Source organism: Solea senegalensis, linkage group LG10 (assembly GCF_019176455.1).
Source record: "Solea senegalensis isolate Sse05_10M linkage group LG10, IFAPA_SoseM_1, whole genome shotgun sequence".
Taxonomy (NCBI): Eukaryota; Metazoa; Chordata; class Actinopteri; order Pleuronectiformes; family Soleidae; genus Solea; species Solea senegalensis.
Window position 1 is genome coordinate 7866537 of NC_058030.1, and position 22157 is coordinate 7888693.

Below are 22157 nucleotides of genomic sequence, written 5' to 3' on the forward strand. Positions count from 1 at the left end.
TCCAACATTAAGGGAATGTGATGAGAAGCACACATCGCACACATCAATCCTTTAAAGACACTGTCAGCAAATACAAAGAGAGGTTACTCCGCTCACGCATACTTGCAGCCACACCTTGTTTAAGATGGTTTTGCATTTTCAAATATAGTTTGTATGATGAAGGTCTAGAAAACAGTGAGCTTTTTAAAATACTATGAAAGTCATACAGTTTTCTGACTTCTGGATGAACTTGGGGAAATTCTGTCATGGATGGATGTATTATTATGGCTGACAATCAAAGTCTCTATGCAGAAAAAGATTGACAGAGACAATGTTGGACTAACTGTTTTCACTTAAGGTTAGTGAGCATCCCTCATTGTGTCTGTCTCCTTTTCTCTTCATGCATTTTTCTTTTATTTCAACCATTCTTTCTTCACTTGTTATTTGTCTGTTCTGTCTCACAGCAATAAAACCTCTGTCTCTCTAACTTAAAGGAAAGTTCCACTGTTTTCTTTTTGCAAAACGTGGTTTCATGATCACCAATATGAAGCAAACAGAGACGTGGATGAATAAAGGGGAGAGAAAAAAGAGAAGGTGAAATAAGGGTTGGGAGTGTAAGGTAAAAAAATTATAGTTTAGAAGTAAGAAAGAATTTGTATGCAAAATTGATGCCAAGAAAAGTTTAAAATAAAGGTCACAACCACAAAACTCTTTAATTGAAGACATTTTTGGAAGATTTAGGATGTGTAAAAGCCTCAGAGATAGTGACCATGACTTCCGATGCACCTCACTTATAAATCTGTGTATAACAGTGATGAATTAAAAGAGTTTGCCAAGAAATGTGTTGGTAAATTCTACACAACTGGGTAGAAGCTGTTAATAGAGGCATACCATTGAAATAAAGGTTTAATCTTCAAGACTGAAACTTTCAAATAACTCCAGTTTGAAAGACATCAGGAGACTTTCTGCTCTCTGCAATTATTAGCAGTTCCATTCATAAGGTGAGACCTTTTTGTTATGTTCTGTCAGGGGGTTTAGGAGTGAGGGGGGGGAGAATTACCCCAAAACCTTTGCTCCAACTAACCATTGTACACATTTGCATTACGAGTATCATGTTCAAACTAGGGTCTATAGCTGGCATACCAACACATGACCACAGCATTCACAACAAGCCAGAAAGACATCAACCACTGATGCAGAGTAGGATAGGCAGAATTTTGCAACCCAGTCAAGAAAAAGAAAAAGAGCAGCCAAGGGGCAAAAGGGCCAAAGGTGGGGGTAGGGATGTATTTTGCCAAAGTTTTCCCCACACAGTGAAATTGCTGACAAAGGCAGAGCAACAAATAAGCCACCATCCTACCAAGTACCACATTTACAGTGTGTCCATCTAAACCCCACACTTCAGTGCTTCACAATGACTGTGTGGGGCCAATGAGGGCCACAACTTACTGATAGGCGATGCGGCTTTCTGAATCCCTCCTCTGCAATTTGTGGTTTTGTTCTGGAGAGGTGGAACTGGCTTGTAGGACTGTCCCGTGGCCCGGTACATGGCCTGAACCCACAGGACTCGGTCCGACTCATCGTCACAGGCAAACATCACCAGGTCGCCCTCCTTCACCGCGTTAAAAAACACTCGACCACCCTGAAGACCTGAGGAGGAGGAGAAGAAAGAGACTCAGAAGTGAGAAGCTTCAAACGAAATGCAGTCCAGATCAGATCATTCATAGGACTCAACTGCAGACCTGCCTTGGTGAGACTGTAAAGTCTAAAGACCAGCTCATGCGTCTGAACATTTTTATTTTATTTTATTTAATAATAACTCACTCCACTCCCCATTCATGATGTCCCGGTCTTTGAGATTCATTTTTTTATAGATGCTCATTGCTCATCTATGTTTGCTAATTGCTTTTTACTTAGAGACAAGGAACTGCAAAAATAAATCTATGGCAATATAAATAAAAAACATACAGGTAGCAATATGGAAATAAATATATGGACAGATGTATTACAAAGAATAAATGGACATATACTATTGAGTTGTTTATTTTCTTACTTGGCAGACATGTTTTAAAGCCCCCAGCTTGACAACAGAGTGTCAAATGGGGGACCATGTTTAACTGTTGGAGAAGCTAACAGAATAGAGCTGAGGGGCATCTACCTGGCTGAGGATCACAGTAATCCACAGTGTAGCCCTCCAGCTGCATCAGCTCCTGAGGCTCGGCCTTCTTCTCTCTGTAGCTGCACATGGCAAATGTGTACTGACTCACCTGAAGGACAGAGACCACAAAGTGAAAAACCATACCACACTTCAGACACCCAAGTAGTCCTAAAACTACACATGGAGCATGTTCAGCTATCTTTTATTGAGCAAGCATTGTCCTTACTTCACATACGGCTGGCAACTGTTAAAGGATGTGTCCTAACAGACACTTTAAATGACCTCTTGATTTATTCAGTCTTTAGAGCAAAGAAACCAGAAAATATTCACATTTGTTGTTTTTATTTCAGAAATCGATATTGCAATCAATTAATCAATGAAACCAAGCTTCTAAGTAAAGTCTCTTATTTGCACATCCACCAGATGCAGAACAACATTACACCCTGTGCCAGTCCAGTACTCACGCCAAGTATCCCTCTGTTTTTTTTTTTAATGTAATTGCTGCTGTATACAGCAGTGTTGCAATATCTGTTTCACATTTATAATAAAAAGGTGGAACAGGTGAAGGTTTAATATGGCTAAAAATGGGGCTGCAATGATTAAGTCATGACTAAATTAAACACCGACGATTGTGATCGGTTTGAGTGTTTTATCAAATGATTAAAACAAGATCCCAAACGAGATGTGAATATTCTCAGGTTTGTCCGCCTCATATAATAAATACATCATTAAAACTGAATAATGGTCAGTGGACAAAACAGGAGAAAATCATCATTGTGAGCTTTGTGAAACACCAACATTTTTTTACAGACCAAACAAATAATTGCTCGAGAATCGAGAATAATAATAATAGTTAGTTGCAGCCCTAATTAAAAATGTCCTTTCATTACCACTCTGTCATTTTAAACCCACAGAGTTAGAACTAGTCTTTGAGGATGTTAGAAATGTTACCAAAGAGTCAATAAACCATTGACTTCATCGACCAGACTAATCTAAATATAAGTGATACTCTGGTTTTAGGCTACTTTCAGTGTCAGGCGTAGGTAACCAAAGCTACGCTTCACAAAGAAAAACATTTTCATTTTAATGTCTGCTTTTGCTCTCACAGACTCCCGAGTTGATCACTAAGTGCTCGGAAAGTAAATAACATTGGAAATTAAGTATGAAGGAGAATTTCACAGACCAAAACTTAATTAATTTTGCTTCAGCAGATCTCTTGTCCTCAGATGAGATGTGCAAACCTTTCAAACAGAGTGGCTGATGTGAGATGATTTTCTGTAATAACCTTAAATTGTGTTTTTTTTGACTGCCTCTCTGCTACAAAATTAAAGGAGGAAATTAAAGTGTTTGAAAATGACAATTTGCATGTTTTCTGCAAAGGCTGAGAGTTAATGTTTTTTTTGGTTTTTTTTTCTCACATCTGCCAGATCTTTCAAAAAAAGTCACCGAGTCAAATCATTTTCAACACTGCTACAGTTTAACCTGTAGTCCTTCCTCTCCCAACAGCAGTGACTCCATTTGCAAATTGATCACAAATAAAAGCAATTTTTTCTAGTTTGTTACCTGAACAAGAACAAAATATCTTCTTTTCCAGCGTTTCCAGAGTCTTTGTCCCAGAGCGTACAGGTACCTGAGACACAAGGAACATCACAGCAACTTACAGGAAAAACGTTTGCATACCGAAGGGCCACTCAGAGTTCAGTGTTTCCCAAAACACCGGATTCAAATTGTCAGCTCATCATCAAACTCTGAGCAGTTCATCTGAATCAGGTGTGTTGGAGTGGAGAACATCTAAAACATGCAGCGCAGTGTTCCCTGAGGACCAGGGTTGGGAAACCCTGTACTAGTTAACCTGACCCTCATGTCTTTGGACTTGAGGGTCCACCACACCCATAATGACAAAGTGAAATATAGATTCAGGCATTTTGCTCTTACTTCCAAACCAGTGGGATGCAACCTGTGTGCCGCGGCTGCCCTTTTTCACAGCAGACATTTGGACCTGTTTTAGTGCAAGTGTGACTGATGGCATCAACGATGGCTCCGTTCAGTTCAAGCAAGTCAGGACAGTGTGGCAGTGAAACAGCCTGAGGATGCCAAAATTAATTCAGCCCAATTTTCAAAATTGGAAACTTCCCAAGGGAATTAACAGGAATCTATAACAATGATCAGGAATAAACTTTCCAACACCGAAAGTTGGGAACTTAAATGTAATTGGTAAATAATACAGTATTCTGTAGCATAGTCTTGGCTAAAACAATCAGAATACATTTGAATTGTTATTCCCTAGTCACAGGCACATAGGACACTACTTTATAGCTGAAACAATTAATCGATTATTAATTGATTACTAAATTAATCGGCAACTATTTTGATCATCGATAATTGGTTTGAAGTTTTTTTCATGATTAAAACAAGATTTCTCATTGTTTAAGCTTCTTAAAGGTGAACATTTCTTTGGTCTGGATAACAAAGAAATCATTAAAAGGGAATCATTTTGGTTTGTAGACAAAACAAAACATTTGAGAACATCATCATTTCCAGGTTTGACGAACACCAATCAACATTTTTTAAGGTTTTCTGATATTTTATGGCCCAAACGATTCATTGATTAATTGAGAAAATAATCAACAGATTAATCGATTCTGAAAATAATCGTTAGTTGTAGCTCTACACTACTTACTACACTACACACACAGATGACTTTTAAAAACCTCAACTGTTGAAGACACACATTGACGTTCAATGTTTATATTGTAAAAAAAATATATATAATGTATATTCTCGAGATGTGAGTAGAATTTGATTGGTGTCTTCATGTGATAAAAAACTGAATTTACTGGACATCAAAACTATTTTTGACATGTTATTCTATTTACACTGCAAGACATGTAGACCTCTTTGTAGACTACTGTGATAATATAGTGAAGCACAGATCAGTGCAAGGATTCAAATAGGCTTTGAATGTTCCTACGGATATTCCTAGAATAGGCCAAAATCTTGGACCAGCACCAAACCTGGTCAAGGATGCTACCAAGAACCCAGATCTCACTCGGAGGCTGCTTTCAGACATGAACCGAGCACCGGATATTCTCCAGCAATTGTACAGAGGGTCTGTAATAAATGCAAATGTCCACGGGAACCACTTTCACGCATTCTCTTGAGACTCTCCTGCTAGCTCCTTAATGTAATATTCAGATAATGTCCAAGTGAGAGCGCAGCAGCAGAATCTCCTGCCTCCTGCAAGCTTAAGCCAGGAACCACCCCCTCGCCTGCGTCCTGTGGAGATTCTACTGCTGTTGTGAACAAATTGTATCCAGACAATCTCCTGCTTGTGTTTGTCATATGTGAACAGCAAACTAAAGAGATATTATCTAGCGTTCAAGTCTGTCTGGATGCAGCTTGACGGAGCTTCAGAGGTTTTTCTGGAAGAACAACCACCTCTGCAGCACTTCATCAGTCAGGACCTTTTTGGTATGACATCTGAACAAAAGCCACTTGGACTAAAATGAACATGACAGTCTGCTTGGAGTTGGTAAAACAACAAATAAATGAGAATTTCCTCCACATGCTCTCAAAGACTGAACTCCAAACACCATATATGTCAAATTCCACGCTGTGCTCATCACCTGGATAGTGCTGTTCCTATGGCGACACATATCGGTGGCAGCATCATGCTTTACCGGCGGGGAGCTTCTCAACTTTAACTGCAGAGACAAGGCCTGAGGGAAGGATGAGTGCAGCCACACAAGGAGAAGTGCTTAAGGGTAAAACCTGCTCCGGAGTTCTCAGTCATCTAAGGCAAGTGTCTTCAAGACAAACACTAGAAGTGAAAATGAAGTGCATAATAATGTTCTCATTATGGCCACACACACACACAAAGACACGTATGTGTCATCTTCAAGCTTTACATTTTGCTGACAATGTCACTTAATATTCAATTAAAAAGCGATACTACAGATTCATTGATATGAAAATAACAGTATGCGACCTTGAAGATAATGGCTTGAGTATCACTCATCTGAGATACTAAGATACAACAATAACCTTTAAGAAAATAAATAAAAGTGTGTTCAAGTAATGTGAGGGCACAATTTATCTACTCATTTACCCTCCTGGCATACAACACACTACAATGAGCCATCATTCTCCAGCTGTTATCTTTGTCAACACATGAATTTCTTCCCCTGACGACGCAGCTGAAAACACCGAGTCCCTAACTGAGGGAGGCCGTGACATTATATGGAATATGACATTGAGGAAGTCTTGGGGAAAATGGAAGAATGACCAGCGTGGCCTTTCAATCAATGGCTGCTCCCAGGCCTCCTGAAGCGTGGGACACAGGCAAGTGCAAGTGAGGAAAATCAATCGATGGTGAGACCTCTTTCTTCAGCCCTGCTGCCCGCCCTTAAAGAAAAGGCCTCCAGTCAAGGCAGCGGCACGTCTGGGCGGAGAATCTGGGCCATTCTGTATGACTCCAGGTTAATATGTGGCACTGCTCACCGGCCACTTGTGAAAATGATTTGGCTGCGAGCGCTCCTCATGCAGGGTTTCAAACTACCACTCAGCCACAGCCCTGTGTGTGTGTGTGTGTGTGTGTGTGTGTGTGTGTGTGAGTTCACTGCAGGCATTTAACAGTCTTCGCTGCAGAGAAATTTCTCTCATCTGTCACCATCGTAATCAGGCTTTTATAGTAAAGTACATTTACAATGGGACAATGAACTTAGTTCCTGATTATCTTTTACTAATTGTATAGCAAATTCATTTTGTAGAAATAATAAATACGGGTGTAAATTGCTGCACCAAAAAATCTCAGCACATTTGCGTAATAAGGTTTAGACCAAAACCAAATAATCTGTAACACGACCTACGTTTTGTTTAGCGCAAACACAATGTTTCCCCTCTTTACACCTTTTCATTTCCTGCTCTTTTCTTACAGAAAGTAAAACATACCCCTGCATCCGTCAGCGTCTTAATGGATTCATGTCTTTAACCTATTAGGTTCCTTTTCATGTTTTTCTTTCTTGCAGCCTGAACCCGGGAAAGAAACAACACAAAGAGAGCAAAACATTTTCACGTTTGTGCTCTTTTTCTCTGCTTTAAGCAACAGAAAAGTCTGCCTCAGTTGGCCTCTTCTTAGACGTTTTTTGTATACACTGTATTTATTTAACAAATCTAGCACACAGACCCTGTGTGGCCTGTTCATCTTGGTCTCACAGATTATGTTTTTAACAAATCAGAAAATGCCCAGAAGTTTCATGCAACAGAGACGAACGTAAACCAGAGGCTTGGGTGGAATCACAGGGAGAATAATACTGGCCCCTTGAGGATGACGTTGAAAACTGCACCTGATCTGTTTTACTTTCAATCAGTCAGTCTGTTATCATGGGTGCCTGGCTCACAGTGGACGGGAGTCAGTGGTTCGCCTTCACAGGATTCAAACTTGGCAGATGACTTTCTTAGGACACCAGTGTGTACAGTGCTGACTTTGACATCGTCAGGATAAGAAATGCAGGAGATAGCCGTAGAAATGCGACAGATACACCATCCAAAGTGCCACCTCTCAAACAGGGATGCCTGAATTATTTCAATCTGTCATTTTTTGTTATTTCAAAATCTGCATTTACGTTCGATGTAAAAAGTAAACAACTTTTATTGCGGAATAATAACAGTGACAATTCAAACATACCAGTGTGTGCAGGTGTGCAGGACTAAACCCCCGGTTCTGCTACTTGAATTTTTTTTTCAGTTACCTAATTCATTTCACTGAGGAACACAAACACTTTTACAACCTTAAAGTTGAATGAACAGATGGATTTCACGTCAATATCTGAGCGCGTTAAGCACAATTAGCACAAAGACTGGACGTAGCAAAAAAAAAAAGTACATTTGAAATCTCAGCATTATTTGTTGCTGTTTTGTGTCATTGTTAGCAGTCTTTTCTGACATGACATAGGCACACAGGAACACACAGGAGTTGTTGATCCACCGCTGCCTTCAAATGTGTTACTTGTGTGACTTTTTTGAAATAATTTTTTATTCAGATTCACTGAAAATAAGACATAAACACACCAAACTAAGCAGCAGTAAACCAACAGCTTCTGTGTCCCCTTCAGCTAAATACCCTGATTTATTTCCTACGGACATAGGTGCTGGAGCGGTTTACAAACTTAAATTTCCAGGCAGGGGAGTCTGTCTCACCACAAGATGAATAGGCTGAACAGACGTCTGCTGTGTTGGAATAAAACAGTTTTGGGTTTTTTTGAGTTAGACTTCCAGTGTTTGCGGATGCTTGCTGTCAAACAGGGAAACACATGAGGTATTGCACTATTAAATCCACTGAAATGTTGACCATGACGATTTGCTGCCATCTCCTGGCAAAAAAGGAGAACTGTAAAACACAGACACACAACTTTACCTAGAACTGCAGTTTTGGTTAAGACACAAAAAACTGCAGTCAATTATTTGAATATGTCCAGATATTTGGCCAACAAATCTAACTGTAATTTTAACAGTGTAATCCAAAGATTAACCACTAAATTCCTGGAAATAATGGAAATTATTTTCATCCCATGATTTATAACAAAAATTGTTCTCAAAAAGTGTCCATGACTATCTAGAGGGCCCAAAATTGCCAATAATGGTTGTTTTGATTGGCTGATTAGACAAAAACTATAGTCAATTTATATTTACAAACAATTTGTTTAGCAGAGTGAGGAAAAAAAAAATGTTGAGGTTTTGAGGTTGAAACATGAAACGCAGAGAAAATACTTGGATATATTTGTTTTAGTGAGACTACAAGTGAATTAAGAAAAGCTATTTTGTACTCATTCAGGCAAAAAGGACGAGACATATAATAGTAAATTAGGGTGTACATGTGGGTTTTTTTTTTTCTAATGGAGCTTGAGAATTTAGTTATTTTAGGGATCATGTTGTGTGAATGTACACCACATTGTCTTAGCCTCTGATTCAGTTTAACATGCTCTGTGTGGATGCTTTAAAAAGACATGACAGATCTGAATATGAATTTTAAAAATATAAACCAACCAAGGAGCTGCTCCCATATTCAGCACCAACTGTCTGTGCTTCCTCTATCAAACCAGTAGGTGGAGCTGTCAGCCTGTTCAAGGTTCAGTCTTGTTAGTGACACGGTTTGACATCTGGGGCTACGATCAGTGTTTCATCACCGCCTTCGTTCAAATCATTCAAAAAGATGGAGAAGATAAACAATAAAGAGTGTTTATTAGAAAGGGGAGAAAATGGGAGACTCACCCGCAGTGCTTCATGTTGGGGGGTTTGTCCATGCGGACGGCCAGCTTGATCTTCAGCTCGGCGTCCTGACTGTTCTTGGGGACGGCCATCCTGTGGAACTCAGCCTGCTTTGGTCCATTGGTGGTGGGGTTGAGGACCACCTGGGGGACAACAGGACACCGTCATTGTCGTTCTTCTGTCCAGCTCAAAAATTGAGTAATGATGACATCAATGAACTGTGATGTGATTACTGGGGCAGTAGATTTTCTCTCTTTGACAGATGTGAGCACATCAGGCGAAGATAGTGACAATGATCTGCAATGAGTGTGCCGTTTTCTGTGACAAGCACTTTGCTTTTTAAATGTCAACTGTGGTGGTACTGTATGTTGTAGGGGGTCGACTGCTGCTTTTAATCGGCTGCGACTCAACAGGTAGAGATGGTTGGGAGTTCAATCCCTTGCTCCTCTAATCTATATGGCGATGGCTCCCTGGGCAAGACACTCGACACCAAATTGATCCTGGTGGATGCCTCCTGCCTTGATTTGCGTTTTATGACCTTCAGCTGAATCTGAAGTGCGTAAGGTTTCTCTCAAGGGAGACCTAACCTTCCTGCTGCTTACCATAAAGATACAGTCTACTGGCAACCCAGAGGGGGCTTTTCCTCTAATAAGATTTTTAGAAATAACAAGAGTTCATCACACAGTGAGCAGAGCATTTGGTCCACCACCACCATAGAAACATGAGAACAGTTAATATTACATGTTATTCACCCAACCAGCTGTCATGACAACTATTTATTTGTTAATTAATCTACAGCAGAAAAGGTACAAAGGAATTTTAGTGCCCAGTAGTTTTAGAACATTACTGAGCATAACTGTAACTGACTATACACTTGTGAGATGTTACGACAGAACTCCAGCGTATCTTCAGCTGGAAGCGGTGAGCTAAATGTCTCTGTGTTAGGGAAACAGAATACAATAGAAAGCTTTTTTGCCATTGAAAGAAAGAAAATGAAATTAGTAGATCAGATACATCTCGGGGGTCTGATAGGCTGGGAGATATTATACCGGAGAGCTCAAGCACTTAACCTTAAAAGGTCTAATAATGTCTGCATTCACATTCCGCCTTAAAATACATCAGGAAAACTACATCATGCTGCAGATGGCAACAACACCACCTAATACTCACAGGGTATGATGTAGTATTGGGTTGAGGAAGTGTTTACCGGGGACACATGAGGTGCCTTTGCTTATGATTAAGATATTTTTTGTTGATGCCTGCAAACCTAGCCTTATCCTACAGTATGTGTGTATGTGTGTGTGTGTGTGTGTGTGTGTGTGTGTGTGTGTCTGTGGACTCACTCGGCCCAGCTCCTTGTCCTCCAGAGCCAGGACCCCGGTGCATTCTGTGAACAGCTTTACTTTGACCGAGGGCAGTGGGTGAGTTGTGATAAAATCCCCCTGAGTCCCCCACCTGACAGACAACATTTAATGTTAACAGGCTGCAGTACATATGGCACAAAATTAAGACTTTTTTGTGATTTTGCTACACGCTCCAAGAATCCAATCACTCGTAGACTCCATTTCTGAATAAAATTATCATAATTATTATTACAGAAGCCTACTTAGGTTTGTATCTATTCATTGATCCATCACAAACAGCATTATGTCAAGCTCAACTGAATCTCACTTAATACTTTCTATTTTTTTCTTCTCATTAGACTTTGTTTCTTCTGTTTTTAAAAGCATGAATAAAGTCCCAGTGCTGCTACTCAAATCCAGCAACTATTTTGTTTTCTTAATTATTATTATTAGCATTATTTGCAGACCCTAAAACACACTGGATGATGTGTTTTCAACTTCAGTGATTTTATGGAGTGCAAAGTTGACTGCAGCAGGAGGGCACCCTGCAAATTCTGCTCCGTTTCGTGTCATAACATCACACTGGGTCTTCAGTCACAGCTCGAGAGGCAATTAACAGTTCCATCAGTATCAGCTGTTAATGCTCATCTTACAGAGAGACACCCTCTGGTCAGAGGAAATGGACAAAAACCATCATCAAACACACTCAGACCCACACTTCAGGGATCACACACCTTCATGTCAAACTGTCTTTTTATATGTGCAGAAAGTAAGTTCTAAAGTATGTATACGTGTGTGGCGCACAGGTGCAAAATCGCAGGCAAGTCCTAAAACTAGAGAAGATTTCTGTCTTTCTATAGTTATGAAGACATAAATAACCTTAAACTTTACCATCTTCACCAACTTAACACCTACCCACAAAGGTGCCTACACAAAGTCAGTGTCTTACGCCAGGGACGTGCAGGTGTGAGCTCACGAAAACATGGTTGTGACCAGGAAAGCAAGAAAGACCGATTTTAGCCACTTAAAAGCTCTACTCCTAAAATCTCCATGTGATTAATTGTAATATACTTTATTTTGCTGTTAAATGGCCTTGCATCATGAAACTGAGGATTGTGTTGCTTTGGAAACTGATGACTCTCCACAAATGCCCATTGAATCACCCTGGAATAGTAGAACATCTGTTACACCATCAAATATTAAATCTGACTTGTGACTTGTGTACAAGGCAGGAAAAAAGGAAGAAAAAAAAGATTTTTGTATGCAGTATTGGGACTCAGACAAGGATGTTTTCTTTGTGGAATACTGAAAGACTAAAACTGAAATCAGTATGACCTTGACAGTGACCTTGACCTCTAAAATGTAATCAGTTTATCCATGAGAATTTCTTTACACTTCTCCTGAGAGAAGACATTGACAAGAGTGAGAGGGATGGTGAGAAAAATCCCTTTTACAACCTGGTCAATTTTTTACACCGCAGGAGGTTCATTAACATAAAGAAAAGCAGCAGCTTGATTTAAAACAAACATACAATGCAGATACACAGGTATGATTCTCGAAGCCAATCACAGATGCTTGACATCCCACTACAATTATGATTATTATTAATTGAAAAGGTCCTCACTGATTAAAGACCGCAGGAGTCACTGTGGTTGTGTAATCACATTGTCCGTGTAATTATGGTTAACTACAATGTCATTAAATGTGTGTGATCGAAGATGAGGAATGCGAAAGCGTTCTGCAGGCTAATTACAGTGACGGTTATAGGAGCGGAGGTAAAGCCAGGCGACGGTGGGTTCCTCTAATTGGCGTTGGTGATTCAGGCAGATGGAGGGCCCTCAAGGAGAAAAAATGAGTTTATGAAAGGGCAACCTCATTACCACACAGACCCCCTACTGTCCCACCCAGCATCTGATGACCAAAAACCTTCAAGAACTGTAGAGTGCATAGCGACAACACTGTTGAGGAAAACATTGTTCAAAATTAAGCTTCGCGTTAATCAGCAGCATGAGAGGGAGCAAAAACAATTATCTAAGAATATTTCGACAACAATATACTCTAAAGAGACTTTTCTGTTACCGTAGTTATGAGATGAAACCTGTGCACTGAGAAACTGAGAGAAGTGGAATAGTTTTTAGTCAAAACACAACCATTTATTTGTTTATAAGGAGTAAGATCCGACGATATTGTCAAGAAGGGCTGGGCACCAATACCTGCACAATTTCTGATACAGTTGCTATTCTACTAGACCAGCTCACATTGCTTACAGGTAATTTCGATGCCTGAGCCAGAGTTTCTTTGGCATCACAGAGTCATCTCTGTGGCTGTATGAGCTACAGCTCTGACAAGCGCCTGCTTATCCACAAGCTCACAGATTTCTACCAACACCATCTAATGATGGAGGCAAGGTGTGGGCCAGAGCACACGTGCATCCATTGTATATTTATAATCCGAATGGGGAAAAGAATGTGAGGAGAGGCAGAAAGAAGATGATGATGGGTGAGGAATGGATCTTCACTGTTGTTCTTATTCTAATCCATCCTTGTCAAAAACCTGCTCTCTGTAGAGTCACTTCATGATGGGCAGGAATGAAAAACACCAGAGCTCAGACTAAGACCAACTCCAATCACTATAACATAACAGACTCATCATCTGGACTTTTCAGCCTCCACTGGACAATCGGAAACATAGATTAGGGCTAGTGACTGTGTGGTTTGGGAATGATGAGGGTCAGACTCGTACCCTGTTACACGTAAGGTCAGTCAGGTTCTATCTGAGTTCAGAGAACTCTTTTTGCTTTTCAAAGCTTATGGTCGGCTGTGGTGCACTTTCAGGTAACTGTGCTGAATGGACTGGAAAGGATTCAAATTTGGTTTTAATCCATTACAAATATAAGATAGGCAAGTCTGCCAAAGTGGTGGTCTATAACTATTTCACAGCAACATCCTGCTATAGATACAGATTATATTCCAAAGCCTAAGTAGTGGAACTGGAGGAAACAGAGTGGCACCATTTGCTGGGTCAAATTATACAAGTTGTGTACTGACTAAAATTAAGTTTATTTTGTCTCACATCATCATTAAAAATTATATAATAATTATATCTTTACTTGAGTCAAATCATATCATCATATATTTACTTTAACCATGTAAGATAGACAATGTTTCTTGAATTATTACAAAAATTTAAATCTGCTTGCTTCTGCCTGTATGTCAGTTGAGACACCGGATTATGCTGTTTGCAATCTTTGTGTCAGCTCTGTGTCATTATTACTGAATAATAACTTTAATAACCTCCGTTATTGAATCGGTGTCTGCGCTTTACTTTCTGTGTCTGCATCAATTGTTCGGTTAGCACACCGTTAACCGAGTGTAACAGAGACAGAGGAAGAATAACTCACTGTGGTCTGGCGGCTTCTGCCTGGTCCGTCTGCAGCTTCTCTCCTCCCTCCACCTCCATAGTGCAGTACACAATCCGGTTTGGAGCAACGGACTTCAGACCCTGGACTTCCACGATGACAATCTGAAAGCACCAGTGGAGGTGAAGGTGAGCACATTGCTGTCTGCCTTGACCATCACAATACGTTCAGTTATTGCAAACTAAAGTCACATTTCAGTCTGTGTAGAATGATCAAAAAGTTACTTATTTAACTGCTGAAAAATCATTGTATGTATGAATGGATTAAAGCTACAAAATTGTTTTTTTATTTGCTGCTCCTCTGATGCAGTGCAATATGACACATTGTGGGTCATCTTTGGACCTCTCTGTAAGAACACACAATGACAAGAAGTCCCCAGCCCAAAACCGTATCCTGCACAGCTAAATGCAAACCCAAACTCTAATCCTAACTCTAATCTCTGAATGTAAATATACAGAGTCTGGGATTTTGGTGCCTAAAGCTTTCTCGTCTCCATTTCTATTTTTACCAATCAGGTGTGAAAAGTCTGTGTGGAGAGCAAGTGAAGCAGAACACAATGATTGAAATGCATCAGCTTTTTAAATGTTAGTAGAGATTAAATTGGTTGTAGCTATTGTCTCTTCACTCAAACTTTACAACTGTTTACATAATCACTGTCAACAAGACCTAAAATAATGTCTGTATTCAAACAGCAGCTAATGAGCTCAGAGTTTGAACGAAACAAAACCCTGTCGTATCCTGAACCATACAACCGTGTCCAAACTGTCAAACATCATCTTAAAGCTTGAAGCAGTGACTCCACTGTGTGAACATTTTCTAACTCCTGAGAAAAACACACACACAAACCTCCAGAGTGAAAGACAGCACAACGTCAGATTTGGACAAGACGTCTCCCTCGTCTCCAAGATCCAGGAAGGAGTTGTTCATAGAGGAGCGTTTGAGTTTCTGTTTAAAGTCTGGGCCTCCCTTGGACACTGGCAGACTCTCTAGGTTTGCCATCAGAAGGTTGACGGATGAGCGCAGCTCCTCCACATACAGAGCTTCCATGTCAGTAGAGACAAACTTTGGGTATCTCTTTTCCTGCAAGACACAGGTAACACAGAGGTAAGGTAATCTTCTTCAGCTCAGTGACTTCATTTTATCTTGAGTGAGGCTGCCTACCACAAAACAGATAAGTAAGACTTGCAAACTTATTACCTGTAACTGTTCTAAGTTGTTCAGTATGTACATAGATTTCAATAGCCCCTTTTCCACCAACATTTTCAGGAACTTTTATTACCTGGGGAAAAGAATTCCCAGTAATCTGTGTGGTTTGCCTTTCCACCTCAAAGTCCCACTCAAACCTCCTCCTCAGCAAATACGCTCAAAAGAACCTGGACGTCCACTTGTCCACTTGTTGTACGTCCTTTTCTTTTGCGTCATATGTTTTAAAAGACCGATCGCGAAATGAATAAGTTCTTCTTTCTCTGTCTCATTTTAAAGGTCTTGTTTAAAAGTGGGTTGCAGACACACTGGCTTAAAAGTTTCTCGAGCACACAGCCCCGCCCCTCTAGAGTTCCTGGTAATCTGAATAGTCAAGAGTAGGTACTTCTTTTGGTGAATCTTTCGGGTCGAGGGAATTTCTGTGGAAACTGAAATGAGAAAAGTTCCTGTGGTGGAACAGGGGGCAAATAAATGCCTTCTTTTTATTTCTCCGTACTGGGTCCAGACGAATCACTAACTGTAGAACTGATGAGGAAGGTGTTTGGAAAGACATTTGTGTGAGTTGTTCTGGTGATGGTTACATCAGCACCTCAGCATGCTATAATTGCTGAAACGATTAAGTTATTAATGACAATGAGACTAGAGAAAATGAAATGGTTGTAATTTAAGACTTGCAATATAAATGACGAAACTGATGATGTTATTCAACGATAAAGTTTTTGCCACATTGGAGGCAGTCGTGTCAAGTAGCTACTTTGTAAAAAGAAAAAGAAAAGATGGGATAAATGCTAGTTATTCATCAGTTATTCTCTATTTGCCTGCTTTTTGGCAAAAGGCAGATTTGTCCTTGAGTTTGTTGACAAAGGGAATGTGCTTGAGAGCCAATTGTTAGTCATACCTGCCAAACCCATTGTCTCTGTTAAGCTATATTTCTCTGGTTCCTGGACCAGTTCCATTCAGGAACCTTGGTGCACCAAGTCTGCATTTTCACCAGCTTTGAGCTCAACCATTTTTATCAAGGATGCATGAACTCATGTAGAATCAGCGTTGCATTTTGTTGCAGAATAATAAAGATAGGTTGTCCTTTTACAGTTACACATGACTTGCAACTGTTGCTTATTAGCAATCAGCCACACTAGAGATGAGTCTGACCTCTGACACATGAAGGGTCTGGTCTTCTTGGGTCCATTTGGTTATGACAAATAAGGTTAAACAGACGTGGGACCCACTGTACAAGAACAGGACTCAGGGGTATACAATGAAAAGAAAAACATCAAAATCAATATAAAAACAATAATAATAAAAGAAGAAAGAAAATGTGTGTGTTACTCACCCTGGCAATCTTCTCAGCAAGTTGGAGCCTGCCATCAAGCTCTCTGCGGATCTGAGCTGCCTGCTCATCCACATTGTCCAACTGAAAATAAGAAAAAGGAAAAGAAGACAGTTTGTTTTGTTTTTTTTTATCAGCTAACCAGTTATAAAAGTCGAGAATCAATAAACCAATCACAAAGTGAAAGAGAGACAGTCTTCTGTGAAGAAGTGGACTGTGAATAGGTTAACCAATCAGCAGCTGAGGTGATAGAAGATGACACTAAAGAGTCCATCAGGACTGATTGTCTACAGTGTGATGAGCGAGTGGTTCACTTCACCATGATGAGGCACAGGAAGTTCAACCATGTGAGTGGACCTCTTGTGTATGAAATGTTGTGCAAAATATGAAAAAATGTGATAGAATATTTTGAGGTTTCACAAAGTTGAAGAACTATAAACACACACACACACACACACACATTTCCCATCTCTGTATGTGATACGCTCATGGATTCACACTCACACCTATGGTCAATTAACCTAATCTGCATGTTTTTGGACTGTGGGAGGAAGCCAAAGTACACGGAGAAAACCCAAGCACATACAAGGTGAACATGCAAACTCCCACATAGAAAGGCCCTTAGTTGAACTGGGATCCAAACCAGTGACCTTCTTGCTGTGAGGCAACAATACTAACCAGTAGTTAAGCTCTAAAGATCTAAGTTTAAAATCACGCTGCAGTTCCATTTTCCGTAATTAGGGGCAGAATCTGTGCTGCTTGAGAGTGTCATACTGACAAGTAGATTATCTCATGTTAACTCTAACGTCAGCAGCAGGGAGTGAACGAGAAGATGAAAGCAAGCTAAAAAAAATTGACTGAAGTTTGCTTAGTGGGCAGAAAAGTGTGCCTCACTTTCTGTGATGAGCGAAGGCGTCTGAAATGACAATCAAAGATTAAAAGGCACAGATTGTAAGTGGCCTGAAGTCAAAGAGACAAGTAAGAAATTCATGCTTGATAAAAGGGAAAGAATGAGCCGTTTAATTTGTGCCAGTTTCACTCCAGACTGCAGTGTCTCATTTAGACCGATAAAATCTTCCTTTAGTCACACTGCCAAGTTATCCAGCCCTGCTGCTGAAGAGAGAAACACTGACGAGCTGCAGCTCTAAAAACCGAAACTCATCCAGATAAACACATGAGTCAGAACCCGTGAATCTGTGTCTCCTCCACCTGTACATAACACCTTATCAAGTACATCTGTGGCTGATGTGAAATGTCAGGGTAAAGGTAAAATCAATGTCTGACAAAATGTATGGCAGTCCACACAAGAGTGGCAATTAGGGTTCATCATGCCACTGTGAACGTTGACTGTGAATCAAAGTCAAAGTTTTACTTCATCTTTTTTGTGAATGCTTTCATCTACCTTAATCAGATTTGTTTATGACACACAAAAAGCAGTTTGAATTGAATCTTAAAACTGCCGCAGAGCGATGAATGGCACTTGTCCCTTCACGATAAAAAATTATAAACAAGTGCCTGTTTTTCATAAATAAATTGATCACTTAATAAAATATTAATAACGGTGTCATCTCCCGACACCACTTCCTGTCAGGCCTGACACCCAGCAGCACTAATTACTAAACTATGGATATGCATTCACGGATAAACTGACAGGGCTGTAGTTTCCTTTGTGCCGACACTGTGTCGTCAACAGCATTGGATGACTGGGGCGCTGACATCCAGAGACGAAAACAAAAAAACACACACTGAGTCACTGGTGACGAGGTCGGCTGATGTGCATCCTAATTAACACCACACACACCGAGGGAGAAAACGTAATTCATTATCAGACGGATGGAGTCAAACCCTCATGGTGTGAACTTCAGTTTGACAGACAAACTCAAATTCAATGTTCAGCGATTTGACTGTAGAGACCGTCATCATTGAGTGACAGTAGCTGTGAGTGTCAGGAGGTGTTCATACTTTAAACAGCATTTATATAGCACCTCTATGTGTACTTTACAGTACATGTATGCACTAATTCGGTAGAATGGTGTAAATAAATAATAACAACATAATAAAATACTGAGTTAAAGTCAGATGTTTAATTAAGTACTACATGAAAACTTAATCAAACAATTACAATTCAGAAATGTCCAAAAAGTATGTTTATTCAATTCAGCTCAATTAAAGCCGCATGATTTGGTCAAGAAAAGAATCATACTGCCATTATTTTTAAGAGATACTGTGACTGTGAAACGAGTCACAATTGGCAGAATAACTGCGATTTTTGCATCTTAACTGTCATTTTCACGCAGAACAAGCTTTTGAAGCTTGTGTCTTGATTTTAACCTCCATTTCATTCTTTTCACTGTATCATTTTGAGTTTTTCATCACTGTCTTTTATTATGCTTGTTTCAGCGTGCAGAGCCAGTAAACTGCACAAGGTTGTTCTTTTCTTTTTGTATGACTCTTTACCATTTCTTTGTCCATGTGTTATTTTTCAGCTCTTAAAATGGGTGGGTAAAAAAAAAAAAAAAAATCTCATTAATAGTGTCAGACATAATGAAGAAGACTGAATATACCCGGCGGTGATGATTATAGTAAAACCCAGAATTATGTTTGGTTTGGTTTATGTTTGTAGAGTCTGCGTGATTACATTGCTATGGTCAGACAAACAACAGTGGCCATCATAGCCAGTCAGGTTGTGTTAATTAATTTCAAATCTAATTAACTGTAACCGAGATAACGCACATCGCAGTTTGTCCACCGCTCATCAAACTCTGCATTTAACACGTCTCGAGGTGTTACGCGAAGCAAGTGGAATACAGTTTTTGGTTTACTGTTAGAAAAGGTTAAAAAATGAATAAAATAAACATATTATTGTTACATATCATAGAATTAATCATGCCTATGTGTCCTAATACAACTGCATCTGAAAATGACTTGTTTAAACCAGAGAAGGCCCTGAAGTTGCAACAGAAACATCAGTGAGAGAGAGATCGGAGTGTGGCTCAGTTGTTCTAACTTCAATTATGTGGTCTTTGTCTGAGGCCTTTCTAATTCTGCCTCACAGAGCATTTCTATGACAACCAGCCCTCATGTAAATGTCATTGAAAGTCTTTTCAGCATGTTGACACATCAGACAGACTGAATCAACACGGCAAAAATTCAGCGCAGGCAGGAAGGAATGTGTCGGGGTTTTTTTTTACTTCATAATACAGACAAACGTATCCCATTACAGAAAACAAACTCAGTATTAATAGTGGCACATTTCAAAACTGTGACATGAAAAACAAGTCTGTAAGAGTGGAAGACGATGATGCTTTTGCAAGACAGGATCTCTCTCATTTAGTTCCAGTGGATCTACAGATCTGTCGGTCCATTTGCTTGTGAACTTTGTGAATTTGTGTTTTTCAATGAAAATCAAATTATTGTTAATATTATTCTTATTATACCATTTTTAAGATGGAAAAACATTCATGTTTTTGAATCATTTCCATTTTAAAAAGCATGTTGTGATGACGGATTGGCAATCAAGATGGTTTAGTGCTTCCGAAAGTGTTTTTCAAAGATCTGACTGATGCTGGAAAGGCTTTTATGACTATGACAGAAATGACTCAACATGAAGCATTCAATCCACGTAGCTACACAGACAAAATAATCACATTTGGCAATTTACGGTTACAGTTACGGTCATATCGATACGTGAAAGAAGGAAACAGACGGCAGATGTTCCTCCTGGTGGATTTTGTATCCCTCAGATGAGAATTCATTCAGTTCAGAAACACCTTTGGTGTTTAAAGTTACAAAGAGGCACAAACACTGAATTTAATAGCATGGAAGGCGACCCAGCAGGGGCCAACAGTCTGCTGCTCACATCCAGACAGAATAAAAAGAAAAACACTTGTTATTTTCAAAAACGTTGTGGTTGCAATCAGAACTAATCACTCCATCACAGCACAAAATAAAAAGGGCTGCTCAGAAAAGGACATTTCTCAATTTATCCAGTAACTTAAAAAGTAAGTGGAGATCAGACGTTAATGTTTAACGTTTTGTCTTTGGAAAAGACTTGATGTCTGATTTTTTGCATAACTCAGACTAATGAGGTTAAAAAAAACCTGTATCTAATATGACAGACTTTTTGTTTTCTTAAAAAAAGTAAGACGTTCATGACATTACATGTGCAGAGAAAATGGTCTGTTATTTTAAAATTATGGTAGCGTATAGAATCTTGAGAACACACGGATGTCTTTAGCACAAAGACAAAGAACACTATAAACTGTATGTGCACCCTTACATTAAGGGACATTACATTAACCCAAGAGAACAGCTAGTTTAATACAGATGTTTTGTATTGTGTGGGATAAAATAAGATGTCATATAGTGCAGACTTGCCCAGAGCACAGTCATCATAAAAGGAAAGGTTGCTGCCTTTTGCTGCGTCGAAGGACTCCTCAATTTATATTAATTTATTGTAGTGAGTGTAAAAAAATAAGTGTGCTACAGAAAGATAATCGTTTTCTTGCAGATGCCATTTCCCCCAAGACTGGGAGAGAGAGAGCAGCATATTTTGTTCAACATTGAGCAGTAAAATAGAAAACGTGAGTCGGGCAATTTGTATGCATGCCATGAAAGCAAAATCCAATACAGAACTCTAAATCGTCTTTACTGTACCATGAGTATCATAAAAGTGACAACAGGGTATGGAACTCTGTGGGACTTGTTGACTTGTGTCCTGCCACTATGTCATTGTTTGTGCTGATGATTTACCCAGGAGAGCCTGTCATTGTGGGTGGGTTTTCCATCAGCCTGACTTTTACGCACATACTCATAAAAACACCTGAATGGAAATAAAGAAAATCAAAAAAAACATTACACGGTTTCTACACCTGTGCCGCCTCCTTCTGCATTTGGTAGAAAATGGATGGATGGATGGAAACCTGGCTAGTGGTCTCTGTTATAGCTGTGTCCAAACTAATGACATATGAGCAGCAGTGATGAAAAAACTGAAACGCACTTTGCTTTGTTAAAAAAGATGGTGGGGTGGTTGATAGGGAGATCCCGATCCGATATTGATATCGGTATCAGCCAATACTCAAGGCTGCAATATCGGTATCGTATTGGAAGTGAAAAAGGGATATCCCCAGTGGTCGATGCTGATTGTTGCTGACTGGAGGACAAGAAAAAACTGTTTTTTAGACACTAATCAAAAGCTCACCGAATAAAACGTACGCCTGCAAACGTGTACAGTATCTTCAGAATAACTTTATTTTTCCAATAAAACAGTCTTTTCTACCCGTTAGTGGCGTTAGTGAAATAATTTTTCCTTTTGTCCCTGCTCGTTACCATGTTTTCACTGAGAGTGTTTATTTGTGTGTACCTTCTGGTATTTCACTGTCCTAGTCCTTCAACATCAAAATACAAAGTCTCCGGTTAACAGGCGTCTTCTTGAAAACTGAACAACCTGCCCCGCACAAA

At 39.7% G+C, this 22157-nt stretch overlaps 1 protein-coding gene across 1 annotated transcript in view; it reads right to left on the reverse strand.

Annotated features, from left to right (window-relative positions):
• The window catches only part of cadps2 (Ca++-dependent secretion activator 2), a 133961-nt gene that overhangs the window by 68069 nt on the left and 43735 nt on the right, over positions 1-22157 (reverse strand). The window contains exons 4-11 of the mRNA XM_044036339.1: positions 16701-16781; positions 15011-15244; positions 14147-14268; positions 10747-10858; positions 9407-9546; positions 3701-3767; positions 2138-2246; positions 1429-1629 (exon numbers count right to left, since the gene is read on the reverse strand). Of these exons, the coding sequence (XP_043892274.1) occupies positions 1429-1629; positions 2138-2246; positions 3701-3767; positions 9407-9546; positions 10747-10858; positions 14147-14268; positions 15011-15244; positions 16701-16781 (1066 nt within the window). The remainder of the gene's footprint in view (positions 1-1428; positions 1630-2137; positions 2247-3700; positions 3768-9406; positions 9547-10746; positions 10859-14146; positions 14269-15010; positions 15245-16700; positions 16782-22157) is intronic.